This window comes from Sceloporus occidentalis, unplaced genomic scaffold (assembly GCF_023333645.1).
Source record: "Sceloporus occidentalis isolate IW3139 unplaced genomic scaffold, rSceOcc1.0.p SCAF_9, whole genome shotgun sequence".
Taxonomy (NCBI): domain Eukaryota; kingdom Metazoa; phylum Chordata; class Lepidosauria; order Squamata; family Phrynosomatidae; genus Sceloporus; species Sceloporus occidentalis.
The window spans coordinates 16,550,483-16,569,206 of NW_028316989.1; the positions used below are offsets into that span (position 1 = coordinate 16,550,483).

Here is an 18,724-nt window from a genome sequence, read left to right on the forward strand (position 1 = left end):
TGATTGGCTTCAATCCAAAATTGTGGTATTGGGTTTTAAATATGGTTTGTGGCCAAATAACCTGAATCTCATCTGCCTTTTACATCTGGTGCAGGGATCTTGCTCATTTCCCTGCTATAAATAGTGGCCATGTTGTTGATTTGTGTTGTTTCTGACTTCTGATGACCCTAAGGCAAACATATTCATGGAGTTTTCATGGCAAGTTTCTTTAGAGGGGGTTTGCTATTGCCATCCTCTGAGGCTGAGAGAGTGTGATTTGCCCAAGATCACCCAGTGGGTTTCCATAGCTGAGCAGTGGCTAAAGGAAAAGGACCTTTTTGGCCAGGTTCTTATTTGCAGAAATCCCTTCCTCATCATACATCTTTGGCTCCCTCTCTATGGTCTTTCAGATAAGTCCTTATGATGCTTTATATTTTGATCTCCCTTTGTCCAAGGTTGTCTCCATTCTCACATCACTTACCTTTAATCTGGCTGATTTTGAATTCTTGTAATATCTGAATTATTCTCAAACAGGCTGGTGGTGTACTATAGTTTTTACTGATGTGCTTTTACAATGGCTTTTTACTATTATTTTCCTTTATATTATATTTTGTTTAATTGTGTATTAATGTTATAACTTAACAACGTTTTTATTTGTACGCTTTTTTTAATCTAGTTGTGTGAGCTGCCTTCAATCCTTGTTTGGTCAGAAAGGCAGGATATAAATTAAATAAATAGGAACAAGGAGGTTAGATACTTTATTGTACTTAATAATATGTTTTCTGCTGTTGCTGCTGCTGTTGTTATGTGCTTTCAAGTAATTTCCAATATATGGCAACCCTAAGGCAAACCTATAATGAGGTTTTGTCAACAAGATTTGTTCAGAGAGTGTTTGCCTTTGCCTCTCTCTGAGGCTGAGAGAGTGTGCTTTGCCAAGGCCTCTCAGTGGGTTTCCATGGCTGAGTGGGGATTCGAACCCTGGTCTCCAGAGTTGTATTCTAATGCTCAAACCATGATGCTATGCTGGCCACTGTTACTGCATTTTATTTATTTTTTGTCTAAGTCACTGTTGAAGAATTTTATTTTGCAAAGTGGTCTATAAAATTGAATCATAAGTACCTTTGTGTGGCAATCTTATTGCAAATATGATGGCGTTGCTTTAGTTTGTTTGATATATAACCTGACATATGGCACTTCTCTGAAATGACCAAAGATAAGGGTCCATGAGCATAAGAGATGAAGTGCAAGATCACATCCTACAGCATTTGGAGCTGCTTCTGTATTTTAGTACATAAACAGTAAAATATGCAGAGAGTCACTGATCAGAATAAGAACTAACCTCCATCTTATGAAATTATAAATGAAATATATAGCAGTGTGTGACACAGAATGCATGGATAGTTGTATTAACCCTCAAGCATCTCTTGTAGAAGTCGTACAACGGTTGGGAATGAATGGCAAAATGTTGGCCTTGTTGTTGTTGTTGTTTGAAATGCACGTGTTAACATTGCCTTTGTCCCATATTTAACTCAGGTCCTGATGGGACTTCCAGGGGGTGGGGAGACAAGAAAAGGGAGCCCCTATTCAACTCCATCCGAGCAGGCGTGAATAATTGAGGACACTGACTGCACCAAAGGATTGCATTATGTAAACAGGCAGTGAGCAGGCTCTGAATGTGCGCGGGTGCGTGCGTGCCTGGGCTGATGCCTGTGCACGCGCATGCATGTGTGTGAGAGAGACACAGAGCATCTGTGTGCAAGAGAGGGACAGAGAGAGAGAGAAGGCAGCAGGCAGGCAGGGAGACCTCCAGACAGGCTAACCAAAGTCCTTAGCATGTGGAAAGGGTGGCCACAGGAGAGACTCAGCAGCTATGGCTAAGACTAGGCAGCTCTGCGGCACTGCAGAGAGAGGGGGCTCCCTTTTGATGTAAGCCTCCCCTTGCTTCCCTGAGAAGAAGGGCTTCATGATGCTCCAGGAGGGGCCCAGCCCTTTCACCTCCTCACTGGTCCACCCCCCCCTGTTCCCCCAGCCCCACCATCCAACTGCATGAATGAATGAATGAACTCCCAGCTGTTCCACTGTATGCCACTGGTCCCTAATGGCTACCAGGTTAGTGGTGCTCTGCTCTTCCTTCAGCTGCCGTCTGCCTCTCTTCTGTGTGTCGATCTGTTTGTCTCTCTTTCTTTCTCTCTCTCTCTTTCTGTGTCATCTGTGCATTCAAGTTGCTCATGTGCCATGGCTGTTTTGTACATGTAATCTGAGTGACTTTCTGTGCAGGGAGAAAGCTGCCAGAAACGTACGCTTTCTGCTTTGAATAAATCCGGAGTCCATGTTGGTGGCTGCTTTGGTTCTCTCTCTCTCTGTGGGGGGGAATGGGAGGTTGAGCAGGGAAGCATCTAGTGTGACATCATGTTGCAGAGATGCTTATTCTCCCCTCCTTTAGTTGGGGTGGCAGTATTCATCCCCCCCATTCCTCCTCTGCATCAACAACCATCCCCTCCTGCAGTGATATTATTATTATTATTATTATTATTATTATTATTATTGAGCACATGCATCCCTAGGAGAGATTAGGAAAGGCTTACTTTGTGTGCGAGGGATCATTCTGTCTTGTGCTTTCCTTCCCACCTGCAGGGAGGAAAAAAGGGAGAGAATGCCCTGATGCTTCCAACCTTTTTGAACAGAGGAGAGGAGAGGAGAGAGAAAAGGACTGGAGGTGGAGAGTTGGTTGAATTCTCAGTGCGTCATGGAGCAGCAGCAGTTGGGGCAGTGTGCCCATGTGCTCCTTGGCTACATGCTCCCCACCCCTTCCCCCCTTCTCTCATTTGCATAGCTCTTTATTTTAATGGCAATAGAAAGAAGCAAATGGGTCATAGGAATGGGAGCATGTCATGCCCTCTCCTTGTGCCTGGTGAAGAAGGAGGATGCTGGCAAAGGTGTCATCCCAGTCAGTTAGGGACATGGGGCGTGGAGGTGTCACTATGTGATTTTACCCCCCCCCCCACCCTCTTTCTCTTTGCCTGTTTGCTTTCCCCCCTCTTTGTTGTCACGCTCTTCGCTATTCATGAGCACATGCTGGAAATGCACTGCCTGCACACACCCCTTTGTGCTGTTGTAAGCCCAAGGCTAAATAATAAACCTCTGCTCAGCAGAGGTGGAAAACCTTCAGAGGAGTCTAGACTCCACTCTGCAGGATGAAATCAAACTCCAGATATTTTATACTAAAGCTCTGGGTGACTTTTGTCTATTCATAACTCAGTAACAATAATTTTCTATTGATAAAATCTACTAGTAGAGTCCCCCTTCTTGGCTACATCCTGCAAAGGATAGGGAGCGGACACCTCTTCTCAACTGTTAAATGCACAGCCATGTGCTACCCTGTAGACATCATGGGTTGTGCTTTCTAGGGCCTGCATTTGTGCTCCGAACAGCCTTAAACCTAGGCTAGATGGTCAGTCTTATTAGTTTGCATGTTGTGGTGCTGTGTGGCCAGATATTAACGCAAGGCAGGAGAACAGGCTGCTGAGACTGGAGGTAAGTGGGAGGAAAGAGGATAGTAAATGAAAGGAGTGTCAGATAACCCCTGCAAAGGAAAGGGAGTTGATCCTGCTTGCTCAACAACACTGAAGATCACCATGTCTTCTGTTAGCCCATGAAAGCTGATCCTACTTGAGCTGCAGCTAGTGAGTGGGAGGTTATCGGATGCTTCCTTTATCTTTCTACTCTTGGGGTGACAATGTATCCCTCCCAGCACTCTGTCACCAGCAGACTGTGACATGAGACAGTCTCTAACACACTCCCATGCAGTCAAGGGTTGGGGGAGACCCTCTGTCTCAAAGCTGCAGGCAGAGACCCTCCAGCATCCTCCAAAAACCAATTGAGCTGTTGTTTGGCCATAGAGGCTGTTCGCATTGCCTTTAGCAGTCATGACAAGCTGACTTACAAACAGCCTTGTTCTTCCAGAAGTGTAGAGCAATTAGAGGCCATAAATATAAGTTGGCATTTTCATGCTGCACAAGGGAAGAAGGCTGTTTGGAAATGAGCTTCACTTTCTGATATGCCACAGGCCAAATTGTCTCAAGATGAAGTGGAATTTCCCCCTCCAGCTAATATAGACAGATGGATGGATGGATAGATAGATAGATAGATAGATAGATAGATAGATAGATGGAGAGAATTATTTTGCTCTCGCCATGCCTTCAAATGTCCCAGCTGAGGCTGCTACCTGGATGCTACTGCTTTGGATTCAAGAACCTGTATTAATTCATCTAGGAACTTCATGAGGAATCGACTCAAAAGTGCTAGTTTGATTTACTAGCTCTAATATCTGGTTGGAAACACAACTTATTATTTTTAAAAAAATATGTTGCAGAAAATTTAGTTGAGAGCTTTGTTGGATGAACATTTGTTTTGTTATAGAGAAGTATGCATGATTTAAAATGGCACATAATACTCAATCAGAAAGTATTTATTTATTTATTTAATAATAATCACTCTTCCACACTGGATGCTTTTACTGCATTTTATTTCTTTTCTGTCTAAGCCCCTTTCAAATAATTTTATTTTGCAAAGTAGCGTCTAAGTGGCAATCTTAAATCTGACATAAAGAGTTGTTGCTATAGCGGTGCAAGAGAATAGCAGAAAATTCGGCAACAAGTTTCATTAGAGCAATTTTCTGTTGGCATAAGGAACTTGTGCCACATGTTATGTATTATCCTAATACTTATAACAAGATTGCCACTTAGAACAAGAGTGTTGCAAGTATTAAGATAATACAAAACATGTGGCACAGGTTACTGGTGCCAACAGAAATTACTCTAATAAAACTTGTTGCTTAATTTTCTATTATCCTCTTGGACCACTGTAAATAACAACTAAACAACTGTTTATATCAGACTTGAGATGTGGGAGCAGCTGTAGCTATATTGATCTCAGCTGTACTAAATATTGCGTCTGGAAAGGACAAAATCTGAATTACAGATTTGCGGGAATAGAGTGAATGCGCAAATGTTTGTGCTTTTCAAACTGAAGTAGCCTCTTGTTCTTTTGGCAATATTGAGGTTACCACCACAATACAAGTAGCACCAAATTTTGCTGTCATAGAGGTCACTGGTGGGGGAAAGTGTTGCATTGAGTGCCAGAACTTGTGAATCTAACTTCATCCGTTGTCAGACTGTCTCCTTTCTAAGTGTTCATTTTGTCATCCCAGATTTTTATAGGACTTTTTGCTCCTTCAATTCTGATGTCATTTATAAACCTATATACATATAACTGCATTGCTTGTCAAGAGCAAGTGTGTTTGTCAAGAGTCAGCATCTTGTAGTGGTTTAGGGTGCTCAAAGAGACCAGGTTCAAATCCTGTTCCGCAAGAGAACCCCACTGGGAAGTCCCACTCTCTCAACCTAAGAAGAAAGCAATGGGAAGCCTTCTCTGACTAAATCTTGCCAAGAAAGCCTTAGGACAGAGATGCCATAAGTCGAGCTGAAGGAACATAACAACAAATTTTGCTTGTCAAATCCAGTTATTTAGAAGTATATGCTGTTGAATAAATAGCACATAACTGCACAGTTAGCCCTCTGTATCCATGGATTTAAGCATCCATGGCTTGAAAATGTTTTTGAAATATATAAATTCCAAAAAGCAAACCTTGATTTTGCCATTTTATATAAAGGACACCACTTTACTACCCCATGGCATATTTGAGCATCCATGGATTTTGGTATCCATGGGGTTTCCTGGCACCAAACTCCAGTGGATACCCAAGGCCCTGCTGTATTTTTTACTTTAGACAAGTTTAGCTAAAAACTACTGCAGTGTTTTCAGTGATGCTTTACAAAATGCTTTCATGAAATCCCATATCCTGTTTAACAAGTTTTCACATCTGTATCAATAGTTTCCAAAGAAATTCACTCATGCCAGAATCAGTCTGTCATGTTCCTTTTTAAAGGACCACATTCTCATATATTTGGGTGCTGATCATGCCACAAATCTAGTTAGATTGGGTTTGGTGCTATGTGACTTGAGATGTTTCTTTTAGAAAATCTGTCTTAATTTAATAATAATAATAATTTGAGTTCTCTGCTTTTTGAACTGAGGAGGAATTGACACCATTTCATTCATATCCCTCAGTGGTTTCTACTTAGACTTTGTTTGCAGGAATAGTATTACTTGTTTTCTTGGGATAGGGAGAAAATGCTTGTTTTGCTGTCACAACTCACAATAGTGTACTTCCACAAACTTCGGGTTACCTCTGACCATGGAATTTCTAAGCATGTCCTGTACATGTATCCCCCTCGCGCACAACAAAAGGTGTTCACCATCTTGTCTCCTTGTTTGCTTTTGTACCTGTTTGCACATCCAGTGGGAGAATTTCATTCCACATCATGCAGCTATCTGCATGTTGTCTATTCCCTGTATAATGGTACGAAAGGTCAGAAATCCCATTTTCCCCAGCAAGTGAAGAAAGCTCTACATTGTGGAGATAAAACTGACAAGGTGGTTGGAATCCATCATCAAATTCACTTTTATTGCAGATGGTTATATATCTGGGAGGCAGGGAAATGTTGCATAGAAGTTTGGGTTTGTGAAAATGTTGCCCATACCGAAGCATTTATTTCACTCTCTCCTACAAAGTATATGCAAAAGTTTGCATTCTCAGCAACATGTTAAGGACCATCCATTCCAAAATATTTGACCTTTTGTGACTGAGTGGCTATATGAATGGGAGTCTCCTTGAATCTAGTTTGATAATCTCTACTATTAGGCAATAGCCTGTGAGGGCATTGCGTTCTTTGGTGATGCCAACCAGATAGAGTCGGTGATGGCTGGGAAAAGCTTTGATGAATTTCTGTAACTGCCACAGAGCTGTGGAGAAGCATACTTGCCCTTGCAAACATGCAACACCATAACAAAACAAAAGCAAAACAAGTTGTCATCTATACATGGGAATATCTGACCAGTCAACTAGTAATGGTTAATTTAGTGGCACTCCAGCTTTAAGCAAAATGGGTCATGTTACATGGCTGTATAGCTGGAACTATGTTATCCCTGTTAAAATTTAAATCTGCTACAAACCATACCATTTTCTTACACAGTATCTGTACTTGCTGCCTAGGGAATACTAGAGCGTAATCACCCAATACATCCTCCAATATCAAAGCTAGAAACTTTGGTACAATGTGCTGTCTTTTTACATTCTAACTAGAAAACTGGAATATTATAGCATTAGTGGCCATCTTCCTGGCAGAACTGTGGTATTTTAGATGTAAAATATATTTATAATGCATGCGAAGACAGAAGGTTCCCAAGCTGAATTGGGTGTATCACCAGTACCCCTTTACAAGCTTCCCTCTGCAACTTTTGACACAACATAGGCAGGAGTACCCTTTGCCCTCAAGTTTTAGATGTTACTTTTATCCCGGGTCTTTCATCCTAGAGTCATCCTCGCAGGTTGCATGTTGTAAATCCCTTGTGCTGTTGCATCTCTAGGAGCTTCTCCAAACTGCTCAGAGGGGCGGTCATCTGGGGTTCTGCAAGCCTCTGGCCGGTTAGTTTCATAAAGCATTATTATATTTTTTTTCAAAGTGGGTCAAGCTGTTTTGTCATTTCAAGCATGGATTCCTGGTTCTTTTACAAGCCCTAGTTACTATGGGAACAACAGAAGGCATTTGTCATGGCTGTTCTTGGGCCAGATTCAAAATTCAGGGATTGAACAGGGAACAGCAAAGGTTTTGAAAGATGAGGTTGGGAGCTATTGAGGAGGGACGCAAATAGGAATTGCCAGAATGTCTCAATGTAAGCTATCATGCTTGCCTTCTTTTGTTTTGGAGCACAATCAACTTGATATTCCTATGTCATAAAATGCAATGAAGCCTTCTCTTTGATGGGTAGTGATATTGGATCATTCAACAAGGAATCATGAATTCTGGGCTGTTTCCAGCATCCTTTACAGTTATGACAGTTCCACTTAGCCACCATGCTAATAGCCACTAAAAGATCCATCATGTGCTTGTCAAATTCCTTTTCAAAGCAGCATTAGTGGCCATCAACACATCTTCCAGCAGCAAATTGTGTATGTTTGTGTTTAAATAATGAAGTCCTTTCAATAGTCTGTCTTGAATCTAGAGGTAATCACTTCCACAATTTTTGATGGTAAAAGCAAAAGAGAAAAACCTTTCTCTGTCCACTTTCAATTTTTCTATGCCATATTTTATTTGTCAAGAAATCTTGATATGTATAAGATTCATTGAAACTTGCTGTGAATTCCCCACCACCACCACCTTTGAAATCTCTTCTTTTTTTCACTTCTCTTCACCAAAACATGAAAATAATTAGCAGCCCATGTTGACTTTCCAGAGCAACAGTGCCTTTTTTACTAGTTTGCAGAACATATCCGTAATGTCATCCCACCTGTGCAGGTTTGGGAATGCTGTGTCAAAGGTCTGATGATCCATTGGTAAAAGCAACAGTAACCATTGTTGTTGCTGTTTGCCTTCAAGTTGTTTCCCATTTATGGTGACTCTAGCATCCAATGGAACTGACTAACCCTAGATTAAGGACAGGGTATGGAAGGGACTCAATAATTCAAACACAAATACATGGAATCTTGTGGGCATCTCTTGGCAAGGTTTGTTCAGAGTGGGTTTGCCATTGCCTTCCTCAGAGGCTGAGAGTATGTGACTAGCCTAAGGTCACCCAGTGGGTTTCCATGGCTGAGCAAGGATGCAAACCCTGATCTCCAGAGTAATCGTTTAACACACAGTTAGGAATTTTGATAATATCCCTGAAATTCAGAATAACATAGTAAATGTGTACTGTTTTAAATTCTTGCTTATCCATGACAGACATTAAGTGCCATTGTGTAAGTTGGTCTTTCAGCCTCTATCACACAGTTATCATCAAGATAAAACAACAGTACTGGTTTTTGAGCTTTGATGGGATAGAAAAAGAATCTTAGGTCAAGATCCTGCACAGTCAACATATCTATGAAAATGTGCACTGACACAGGCATACACTATTTCTAGTACATCCCTAGGCAGGTTCTTGAAGTTCTGGAGACCCTGGCTTGCATCCAGTTTAGCAGCTATGAGATCATAAACTGGATTTACAACCTTACAACTGCTGGGGATTCACGTTTAGGGTCATTTAATGACCAAATACGACCCCCCAAAACTTACTTTTGTAGCCTAGCAGCACACCAGTGTAAAGGTTTCCAAGGCACTGGAAATCATGGGACTGGAAAATTATGTCTGCAGTGATTTCCTATTCATGAGGTGCCTTGAGACAAGCAGTTGTTGCAGGACCCCAAGGGGTTTCCCTAGCTGCTTGTTCTCAATGTACCCTGTGAGTAGGAGAAGACTGCAGATGTCACATCCCCAGTGCCCCAATCTCCAGCATCTCAAAATGCTTTCACTGGGTTACTGTCAGGCGGAAGGGGAAGGTTGGTATGGGTGCTTGTGGGTGTGGGTGTGTGGCATCATCAAGAGTATCTATGATGATATATCAGTTTTGCTTCACACAAAGGTCTGGTTAACACATGCATGTACCCATGATATATCTTTTCTTGATTATGTACTAGATGTATGCATAAAATGAATCTGCTGTAAAGGATTGCATTTGAAATTATAAGTGTTCTTCATTTAGTTTAATATGAGCAACCAAGCATTCATGTGTATGTGAGCCATAACTCTGATGCTATTCTCAAGAGAGGGGCACACATGTGCAGAAGCTTGGTTTTGTGGGAATATTAGTGCTTTGCATTCATGCCATAAATAGCAATGAGGTGCAGGCAAAAATAATTTGGAAAGGATACCCCAGTCACTCCTTAGACCTGGACCTGGACTCCTTAGACTTGGACTCCTTAGACCTGGACTTAGATCAGCATTTAAATGCATACCTGGCAAATTAAATGATGGTCAGACGTGAAACAGAGACAATGTCACAAAAAGTTAGGAAGCATCCTCTAATACAAAATTGTCCTAAAATGAAGCTAATGATTACAAGTATTGAACAAACTAAAAGTTGTTGTTGCGTAATGTGGTCTTACTCTTTTCTTATTGCTTTCCTGAGTAAACTTTGCTGAGTAAACCTATATCCTCTTGATTTGTATGGCCCTGACGAAATTATGAACTTTGTTCATTGATTTCAGGGGACTTAAATTGAAGAAACTTAATTGAATCTATTGTTCCTGCTGCTTTTGCAAAAGAGCAGACACTTTGATTTGTACCTCTCTTTGACAAAATCATTTATATATAAATGTATCACTGAGTTGAGTCTGAATGTACATTCTAGAAATATTTTAGACCAAAAACAATGTAAGCTCATGTTTGATAATCATATTGTGGCCTTCTGTTCTTCTGATATGTTAAATTCAAATGGATTGAGTTAGATCTAGTCAAGGCAAATCAATCAGCCTTAAGAGGTATTGTTTACTGTTGCAGCCTGTTGTCACTGTCTCATCTCCCATTCATCCTCTGGGTTCCTCCATTTAGGAACAAAGGGATCTCATAGCTCCTTTGTGACAAACTGTGTGAAAGAATTTGTAGCATAAGGTTTCATAGACTTGTCCAGTTCCTCAGATCTGAGAAAATAGACCTAAGTCTATGAAAATTTATGCTACAAATTCTTTCACACACCCAAAGGTGCTATAAGATCCCTCTGCATACTGATATTCCAGACCAACACAGCTATGACTCTGAATTCTGCCCCCGTTGAGGAAATTATGCATCCTGACTTGAAAAGGAATACCAAAGAGTACTAACTTCTTCTTTGAGATGCCACATTGGGGAGATCCTGATCTGTCTGCCCTTCTGTCGTCCTCAAATGGTACATCCTAGCTGTCATGCTATATACTATTTTTGTGGTGGTTATTGACTTGGCTCTTTCCATCTCTCTCTTTAGCACTGCCAGTAACTCAAACCGCAGCACTCCTGCCTGCTCCCCTATCCTGCGCAAACGCTCCCGGTCTCCAACGCCACAGGACCCTCAAGGAGACACCATGGTGGAGAAAGGTTCGGACCATTCTTCAGACAAATCCCCTTCAACACCAGAGCAAGGTGTGCAGCGTAGTTGTTCCTCCCAATCGGGTCGTAGTGGGGCCAAGAATTCCAAAGTGAGTATACTTTTGGTCTTGGTGTTCTCCCCCCCTCTCTCAGTCTCTCTTTCTCATTGAATGATGAGAACATGGACCACCTTCCCCCTTTCCAGTTCTGAACTTGTATCTGTCCTAATGTGCTTCTCACTGATTCCCTCCAACTACACCCTAACTATGAGCTCTACTAAAAAAATAGTGCTTGATCTAGTCTGACATTTTGCTTTCCCACCACAGAGTGTGCCAGGGACATACATGCCCTCTCAGCTGACAAAAATGTGCTGGCCCTAGGAAACCCTTCAGTATTTCCATATGCTAACTTTAAAAATGACACCATCACCAAAATCCTCCCCACCTTCTACTCTTACATCTGTATCTCTGTGGATTGTATATATAATGCTCTAGCTGATATGTAGCAGAAAAAGGTCCATTTCCACAGGGGGGGAAAAGACATGTTCAGAATGTTCAGTAGATATTTGTTCTATTATAGAGAAAGCCTTGTGAGTTTGACCTATACACTGAGCTCTTGGGATCCACTGAGTTTTGGTTCCAGGACCTCTGCAGATATGCAAGCCCCATTAAATACAATGGCATAGTAATATAATATAATATAATATAATATAATATAATATAATATATATAAAATGAATGAATGAATGAATGAATGAATTTATTATGGCACATGTCCAGCACCAAAATATAGCAAAATTACAAAACATGTAACATCAGGTGTACTGCCATAGCACAAATATACTGTATTTTCCGGCATATAAGACGACTGGGCATATAAGACGACCCCAACTTTTCCAGTTAAAAAATAGAGTTTGGGATATACTCGCCGTATAAGACTACCCCTCTTCCAACGCAAACCAAATAAAAATTAAAAAAACCCCATCAGATTTGATTTCAATATGGTAATTTTAATTCAAATGCTTATGACATGTGGGTACTTAGCAGGAAAACCTGTTGTATACAAAGCCTGCTTGGACTGGTCAGCTCTCCCTGCCTGCCCAGTGCTCCCTGTCTCCAAGATTTTTTCCTACCATATTTGTATAGTGCCGCCATTGCTGCTTTCATACGGTCGCCACATACAGAGGGGATGCGGCCGCAGCCGTTTTTGAGCTCCCCCCACCATATGCGGCGACCACAGATCCTCCAGTCCAGCTTGGAGGTTTCAGCACCCATCTTATAAGACAACACCCGGCGTATAAGACGACCCCCAACTTTTGAGAAGATTTTCCTGGGTTAAAAAGTAGTCTTATACGCCAGAAAATACAGTATATACATTCTACTCCAACAGAAATGTATATCCTCTATATATCCAAGTAGGAGGGGAGAATGCCCACAGTCCCATCCACCATAGCATCAAAATTCACACATTATTATAAGACATTGGCATAGTCAAGTATTATAAAACATTGGCACAATATATAAAATGGCAAAATCAAGGTATGCATTTAGAATTTATATTTATTTTTAATATTTTCAAGCTGTGGATGGTTGAATCCATGGATGGTTGAATCTGTGGATACAGAGGGCTAACTGTATTTTTATTTTTTGGAAACAGCTATAGTTTCTGAAAGATTTTTTTAAAAAGCAGTGTGTGTTGACAAATGTAATATATTTTATAGTTTTGAAGGTGTTTTTAAAATTATTATTTCTGGTTCTTTATTGCACTCGTCAACTGATGCTTTATAATACCCAGATATGTATATTTCAGCAAGTAGGTGAAGCTTCCTATTAGAAGAAGGAAGACAGGGATTTTATTTGGAAAGGTGAACTGTTTAGTGGAATACTAGACACCTGCCTGTTGTAAAACAAGCTGGTAGGTTGTTGGTAGCAGAATCATGATCAGACTTACAAAGAAAATATCTTTTTCCATTGTCCTTGATGCTATTGTTGGTAGGCCATATGAGTCATAAACAATCCAAATTCCTCTTTCCTTCAAATCAGGACCTTTCAAGGTAAAGCAAAATTTTGCTGCCTCTAGATGTTAGCCTTTCTAATGCTGTGTCACAAAAGTGTTCCATTGGCTCTCTCTGAACTATGAAAAGAGATGTGTTTCCTGTGTGCTCTTAAGTTTGTTTCTCCTTTCTTGTGAGTTTAATCTCATTTTTTCCTTTCATGCATGCTCTTTCTATTTATTTATTTATGTTTTAGTCACACAAGCGCCTCTCCAAAGTAAGACTTTCTTTCTACTCTTTGGTCCACCCTTCCATAGAATTGATCTTAGGTTCTCAGGAACCTCCCACCATGCTCTCGTGAACACCCTTCCTCCCGCATAAGGCATCCCCCCAATGTTTCTGTGGGGATGTTGGTGGCTGCTTCCTTTCCCCTCCTGTGCCCAAATGCTTTGGAGCCATGCTGCTGGGTTTTCCTTGAAGTCCCCAGCTGTGCATGGACAGTCCTGTATGAATGGCAACCTTCCAGCAGTCGACCTATGGTTTGTGACATTGTGATGCCCACTGACTACAAAGAATGGGTTGCACAGCCTCCATTCTGTAGCCACCTTGACATCTAGCAGCAGATTAATAGATACGTGGGGAAATCCAGAGCTTGCCTTTAAATTCAGAGCTGTGATGGGTTCTCCTTGGCAAGATATTTGTACTGATCCACTACCTCCAAACACATTGGGTCATGGTCACTTCAGTGGAACTCGGCTCCCCCTTCATTGCCAGGACATGCACTACCTGGTTTTCCAAAACATTCTAGAAATCCATGTACTTTGTGTGAAAGTGTTTGTCTTTTCTGGAATCTGTTTTCTTGAACAAGCGTATCCCAGAGAAGTTAGGGAGTATGTACGTCAGTATCTCCATATATAGAGGAGGTGACTGAAGCTGCGGAACCCATTCTAATGCTCCAACCTTTTTTTCTGTATCAGCCGTAATTCATACACTCACTCAGCTATTGACTTTTGTGGGTGCTGGAAGAAGGGGTGGGGGGCTCACTCCCTTCCGTGGTGCAGGTAAAATGCCATGGCATGTGAGGATTTTGCATGCATTGCCATATGTTTCATGCACATGAGGGAAGAGTAGATTGAAACTTATCAAAGAAGGTATATCCAGACATCACATATCATTTCCTGGGTGATCAAGAGGAGTGGAAAATGAAAACACAGCCAAGTGAGCATACGAACCAGTCTTTTTGACTTCAGATTACGAAGCTGATAGACATGTTTTAATGCCTCTTCTCATGTTTCTTTTAAAAGACACTGGAACCCTCTCATGAGCTTTGCCCTTGTCTGAGGTTAAACAAGAGTATACTATTAAAACATACAACTTGTTTATTTATGAACAAGTCCCAAACTCCAAAAGCGTCTCCAAGAGCCACATGTGTTCTGTTCATGGTATATTGTTATATTGACTCTGTGTAGCTTAGGCCTTGTCTGCATGGGCCAAATGGCCCATCCTATCTTCCGTTCTGGCAATGTTCTGTTCGGATGATGCATGTCCGAAATGCAGGTTCTGGTGTGAGCAGTCTGGGCAATATCCACCACAGTCTACACCAGTACTGGGATACAGCAGCCTTAAAACAGTTTTTAAAAAGTTACGGTTACACTTGATCTTCCAGGAAGCTCTAGAGTCCTCCATTCCCTGCTGTGATAGCGGTCTGCATGAGCATCCCACTGGGGTACTTAATGCATCTGCCACTATCATGGATCACTGTTCCTGAGGTCAGAATGAGGTGCCCAGCATGTAACCATCACTGGGCACCTTGTTCTGATCTCAGAAGTGAGTGACCTGCACTGCTGGAAGCAGATGTGCTGAGCAGTTCAGTGGGACATATGTGCGCACAGCCACAATGGTAAGGGAATGGAGGAGCTGGTAATGTGGGGAGATCAGGGCAAGGGTACTCTGGGCTGCCCCAGGTGTATGCTGGCCAGTACAGACAAGGCCTTAGATTCAGGCATGAGCCCCAAGGATTTTTTTAACCAATAAATACGGATACTGCTTGAGTCTCATCCCCCTCTCCCCTAAATATAGGAAAGTTAGAAAGTAGAAGGCTATGAAGCTATTTAGGAATTACCAAACAAACAAACAAACAAACAAACAAACAAATCCAAAGATGACTTACTGTGTAGAGACACTTGACTCATTTGTCATGACATGTAAAATAAGTAAGCATGGATTAAGGGGCTGATGTTTGATGACTGCAGAAATATTTTGCTGCTTTAACAAGAAACTTCACAAAAATAAACTAAGTGCAGTCAAGAATAGAGCATTTTTGTTGAAAAAAAAAATCAGTGATGAATTTGATTTGGATTCAACCACTGACATATCTCTAGCACTCAATTCCTGTGTCCCAAATTGCTAGTGGTTTTCCAGGTTACCTTGTTTTCCTGCAAGGGCTGACTATCTGCTGTGTGGAAGTAACTTCAGAATTAAAGGTGTCTCTCTAGAAAAGTACAGGAAAGGAACAAGTGGAAATCTTATGTGTGGGAAATTAGCAGAGTTAGTCCAGTTTAATATTTGGATGGGAGACTGCCAGTGAATCCCAGGTGCTGCAGGCTAGATTTCACATGAAGGAAATGGCAAAACAACCTCTGAGTATTCCTTGCCTAAGAAAGCCCTATGAAATTCATGAGGTCACCATAAACTGAGAGGCAACTTAAAAGTACACACACACAGAAAGATGCATGTGTTGCAAACCAAGAAGGTAATCACGGGGTACAGTGTTAATAATACATGAAATCTAATTGTTTCCATGCACCAGCAGAATGATATATCCTTCAGCAGAACAAATTCAGTCTGCTTTCTGCAGCTCCTGTTGCAGTCTCCAAAGTGTACTCTAGGGTTTTTAAGGGGCCCTTCAGAACACATTTTAGGGCACTGGGAGGTCATAGGTCATGATAAAAGGGCAGGAAAGAGGAGTTTATTTTGGTTTGCACCAGTGTAAGTCCACTCAGGTAACACTGGATGGCATATTGGATCAGGACAGCATCCAATGCAATGAGTAGCACCAGATGGAGGTGGGAAGGACCTCCTCACAGTAGACAGAGAGGCCTGCAGTGCATGCCAGCAAGAATTCAGAAAGGCCTGTTTGGAAATGGCTTGAGACCTTGCTGTTAAGTACGTGAGAATGTGGCACAGAAGAGTTTGTGTTTTTATTTTTCACACAAGAAAGAAAAGGGGGACTTTTTATGTCTGAGTTCTGGTCAGATTTGCCACTCTTCTGAAATGGTTAGAAGCATAGAACAGAGAGAGGTGTCTTTTGTTCTTGGAGGAATGTCTAATATCTTTGGGTCAGTTAAGATCTCTTGGCGGTTGGAGCAAGGGTTAGGAACTGTGGCACTCCAGATGTTTTTTGGATTGCATAATCATTATGGGAGCTGTAGTCCAGAAACACCTGGAAGTCCACAGTTGTTCATCTCTGGACTTGAGCATGCCAAGGTGATGACCAGCCAACAGTTGGGATGATAACTGTATTCCTTCTCCTTTTAAAACCAGTCAGCCCTGCTTAGAAGTAGGCACCACATTTTGCCCAGAAGAGGTATTCTGTTCTTCTCCTAAGTATGCTGAAAGGAAATGGGGTCATATGTGGTTTTGCCAGAATGGCTTAGCCAAAAAATTGCTACTTGCTTGTGTCACAGTATCAGTCGCATGCCACTCCATTCATGGTCCGATATATTGCAAAACAATTCCTGTCTCACTACACCTTGTAAGCCTGGCATTGGGTCAGGAATTTGAAATAGATTTGGTTTGCCAAAGGAGAAGGTACCCCCCAAAATCTTGTTCCTTCTGTTTCTTTCCTTCCCTGTTTCCAATCCCAGAGGTGTTCAGCTTCCCAAATATAAGGGCTTATGATCAGTCAATTTCTGGTTCTCTGGATTGCCATGACACAGTTGTGCCATTGGAGGGAGACTTTCCCTAACTGTGGTTTCAAAACATGTGCCCTTGAGTGAAAGAAATGCTCACTGGATTTCCCCATAGGGAGTATGTTTACCCCTGCGTATGTTTAGGAATATTGTTTTTGAGACAACTCCACAGAACATCTCTCTTGAGAAAGGAGTCCCATCCCAATATCTCCATTTGGTACTAAAATGGCGAAGGGTCTGGAAACCATGCCCTCTTTGCAGCAATAAAGCAATATCTAGAGGTATCATCATCATCATCATCATCATCATCATCATCATCATCATCATCATCATCTATTTGTATTGTGCCATTGATATAAATGGCACTTTTCAAGTAAAACAAACAAAAACAATGGATCTTGTCAAAGATGTACAGTCTAAAATATATGAAAGAGAGAAAGAGAGTTGGAAGGAAGGAATAATAAAGCTATAAAACTATACAGTACAATTGTAAAACAAATTATCTGGATAAAATACAATAAATACAGCACAGTATATAATGTAAAGCAAACTGACAGATGCATATAATCAAGATATACAAGCTTATAAAACTTATATTACAGAGAGCCAGCATGAGTGCAGTGATTTGAGTATTAAACTAGGGTTCAATTTCCAGCTTTGCCATAAAACCCATTGGACAAGTCACTCTCTCTCAGCCTCAAGGGAAGGCATTGGCAAACCTCTTCTGAACACATCTTGTTAAAGAAAAACATGATAGGGTTGCCTTGGGGTCACCATAAGTCAGAAATGACTTGAGGGCACACAACAACAACAAAAAACTGTATTACAAATGCTTATCTGAGGTGGCCCCTGCTGCCTTGCTCTTCAAACAGCCCTCTGTTTGAAGAGGGATCTTGCTTGTATATGTGCAAGGAGAATACAGAGGGCAAAATATCTAGTGTAGTATGCAAGAGAATTTGAGGAGGAGAACAGAGTCGTGCCTTGGTGAAGGTCCCAAGTCAAAATCCAGTGGCACTTGAGGGCCTTGCCACTCAGTTTAAAATCTTGGATAAACCAGATTATCATTTTAGAGAATGTCCCTACATCATACTTTCAGCTCTGGCTGATGCTGTAGACCAGTGCTTCCTTCTTCCTTATTATATTTTGTAGTTGATTATTAATGGTGACAATTGCATTGAGGACTTTGTTGTTGCTGTTGTTGTTATGGATGTTTGCCTTAAAGTCATTTCTGATTTAGCAAACCTATCATGGACTTCATATTTTAAGACTGAGGTTGAGAAATACGTGGTTACTTCAGTTGTAAGGATTGGAAGTTTGGATTTTTTCCCGTTCCACATAATCTCTGAGATTCACAAACAGTCTGACTCTAGGGATTTCTGGACAGCTCTGCATCTTTCTGCTACACCCTTTGCTCCCCCTCACTCTTCATTTTGACTGACCCACCATAGAAATTTTGACAGCAAATAACAAAGAGGTGGGATGAGAGCATGAAGGTTATTATAAAACTATATGGGTCAATATCCTGCTTGGCTTCTATAGTGGTAAAAGGGGCCTGGGGTGGAAAAATTAACCTGAAGTAGCACCAGAAACTATGGTGTGAGTCAACCTTCTGTTGCTGAGCTAGAAACCCGTGAGCCGAACTGGGACGGTTGGGCCAAAGGTATTCAGAGGGCAGGGTAGGTCTAATGAGATTTCAGTTCCTGTTATAATTGAGTTATTTGGCCAAAACCGCTCCTAGCTCATAAAAAAGTGTTCACACAAAGTAGGTGAGCCCAGTGCTTGGAAAGCACCCTGTTTTGGACTACAGCCTCCCGAATCCACCGTGTAACACAGAGCTAGCC

At 41.4% G+C, this 18,724-nt stretch overlaps 1 protein-coding gene across 21 annotated transcripts in view; it reads left to right on the forward strand.

The window, feature by feature from the left end:
* GRAMD1B (GRAM domain containing 1B) overlaps nt 1-18,724 on the forward strand; it is a 120,510-nt gene that overhangs the window by 57,511 nt on the left and 44,275 nt on the right. For 13 of the 21 annotated variants that reach the window (XM_089537470.1, XM_089537475.1, XM_089537471.1 and 10 more), the window contains exon 2: nt 10,879-11,089. In XM_089537470.1, the coding sequence (XP_089393596.1) occupies nt 10,879-11,089 (211 nt within the window). Of the gene's footprint in view, nt 1-1,752; nt 2,089-10,878; nt 11,090-13,228; nt 13,250-18,724 lie in introns of those variants that run through there. The other 8 variants (XM_089537453.1, XM_089537454.1, XM_089537458.1 and 5 more) reach the window with 4 other exon arrangements.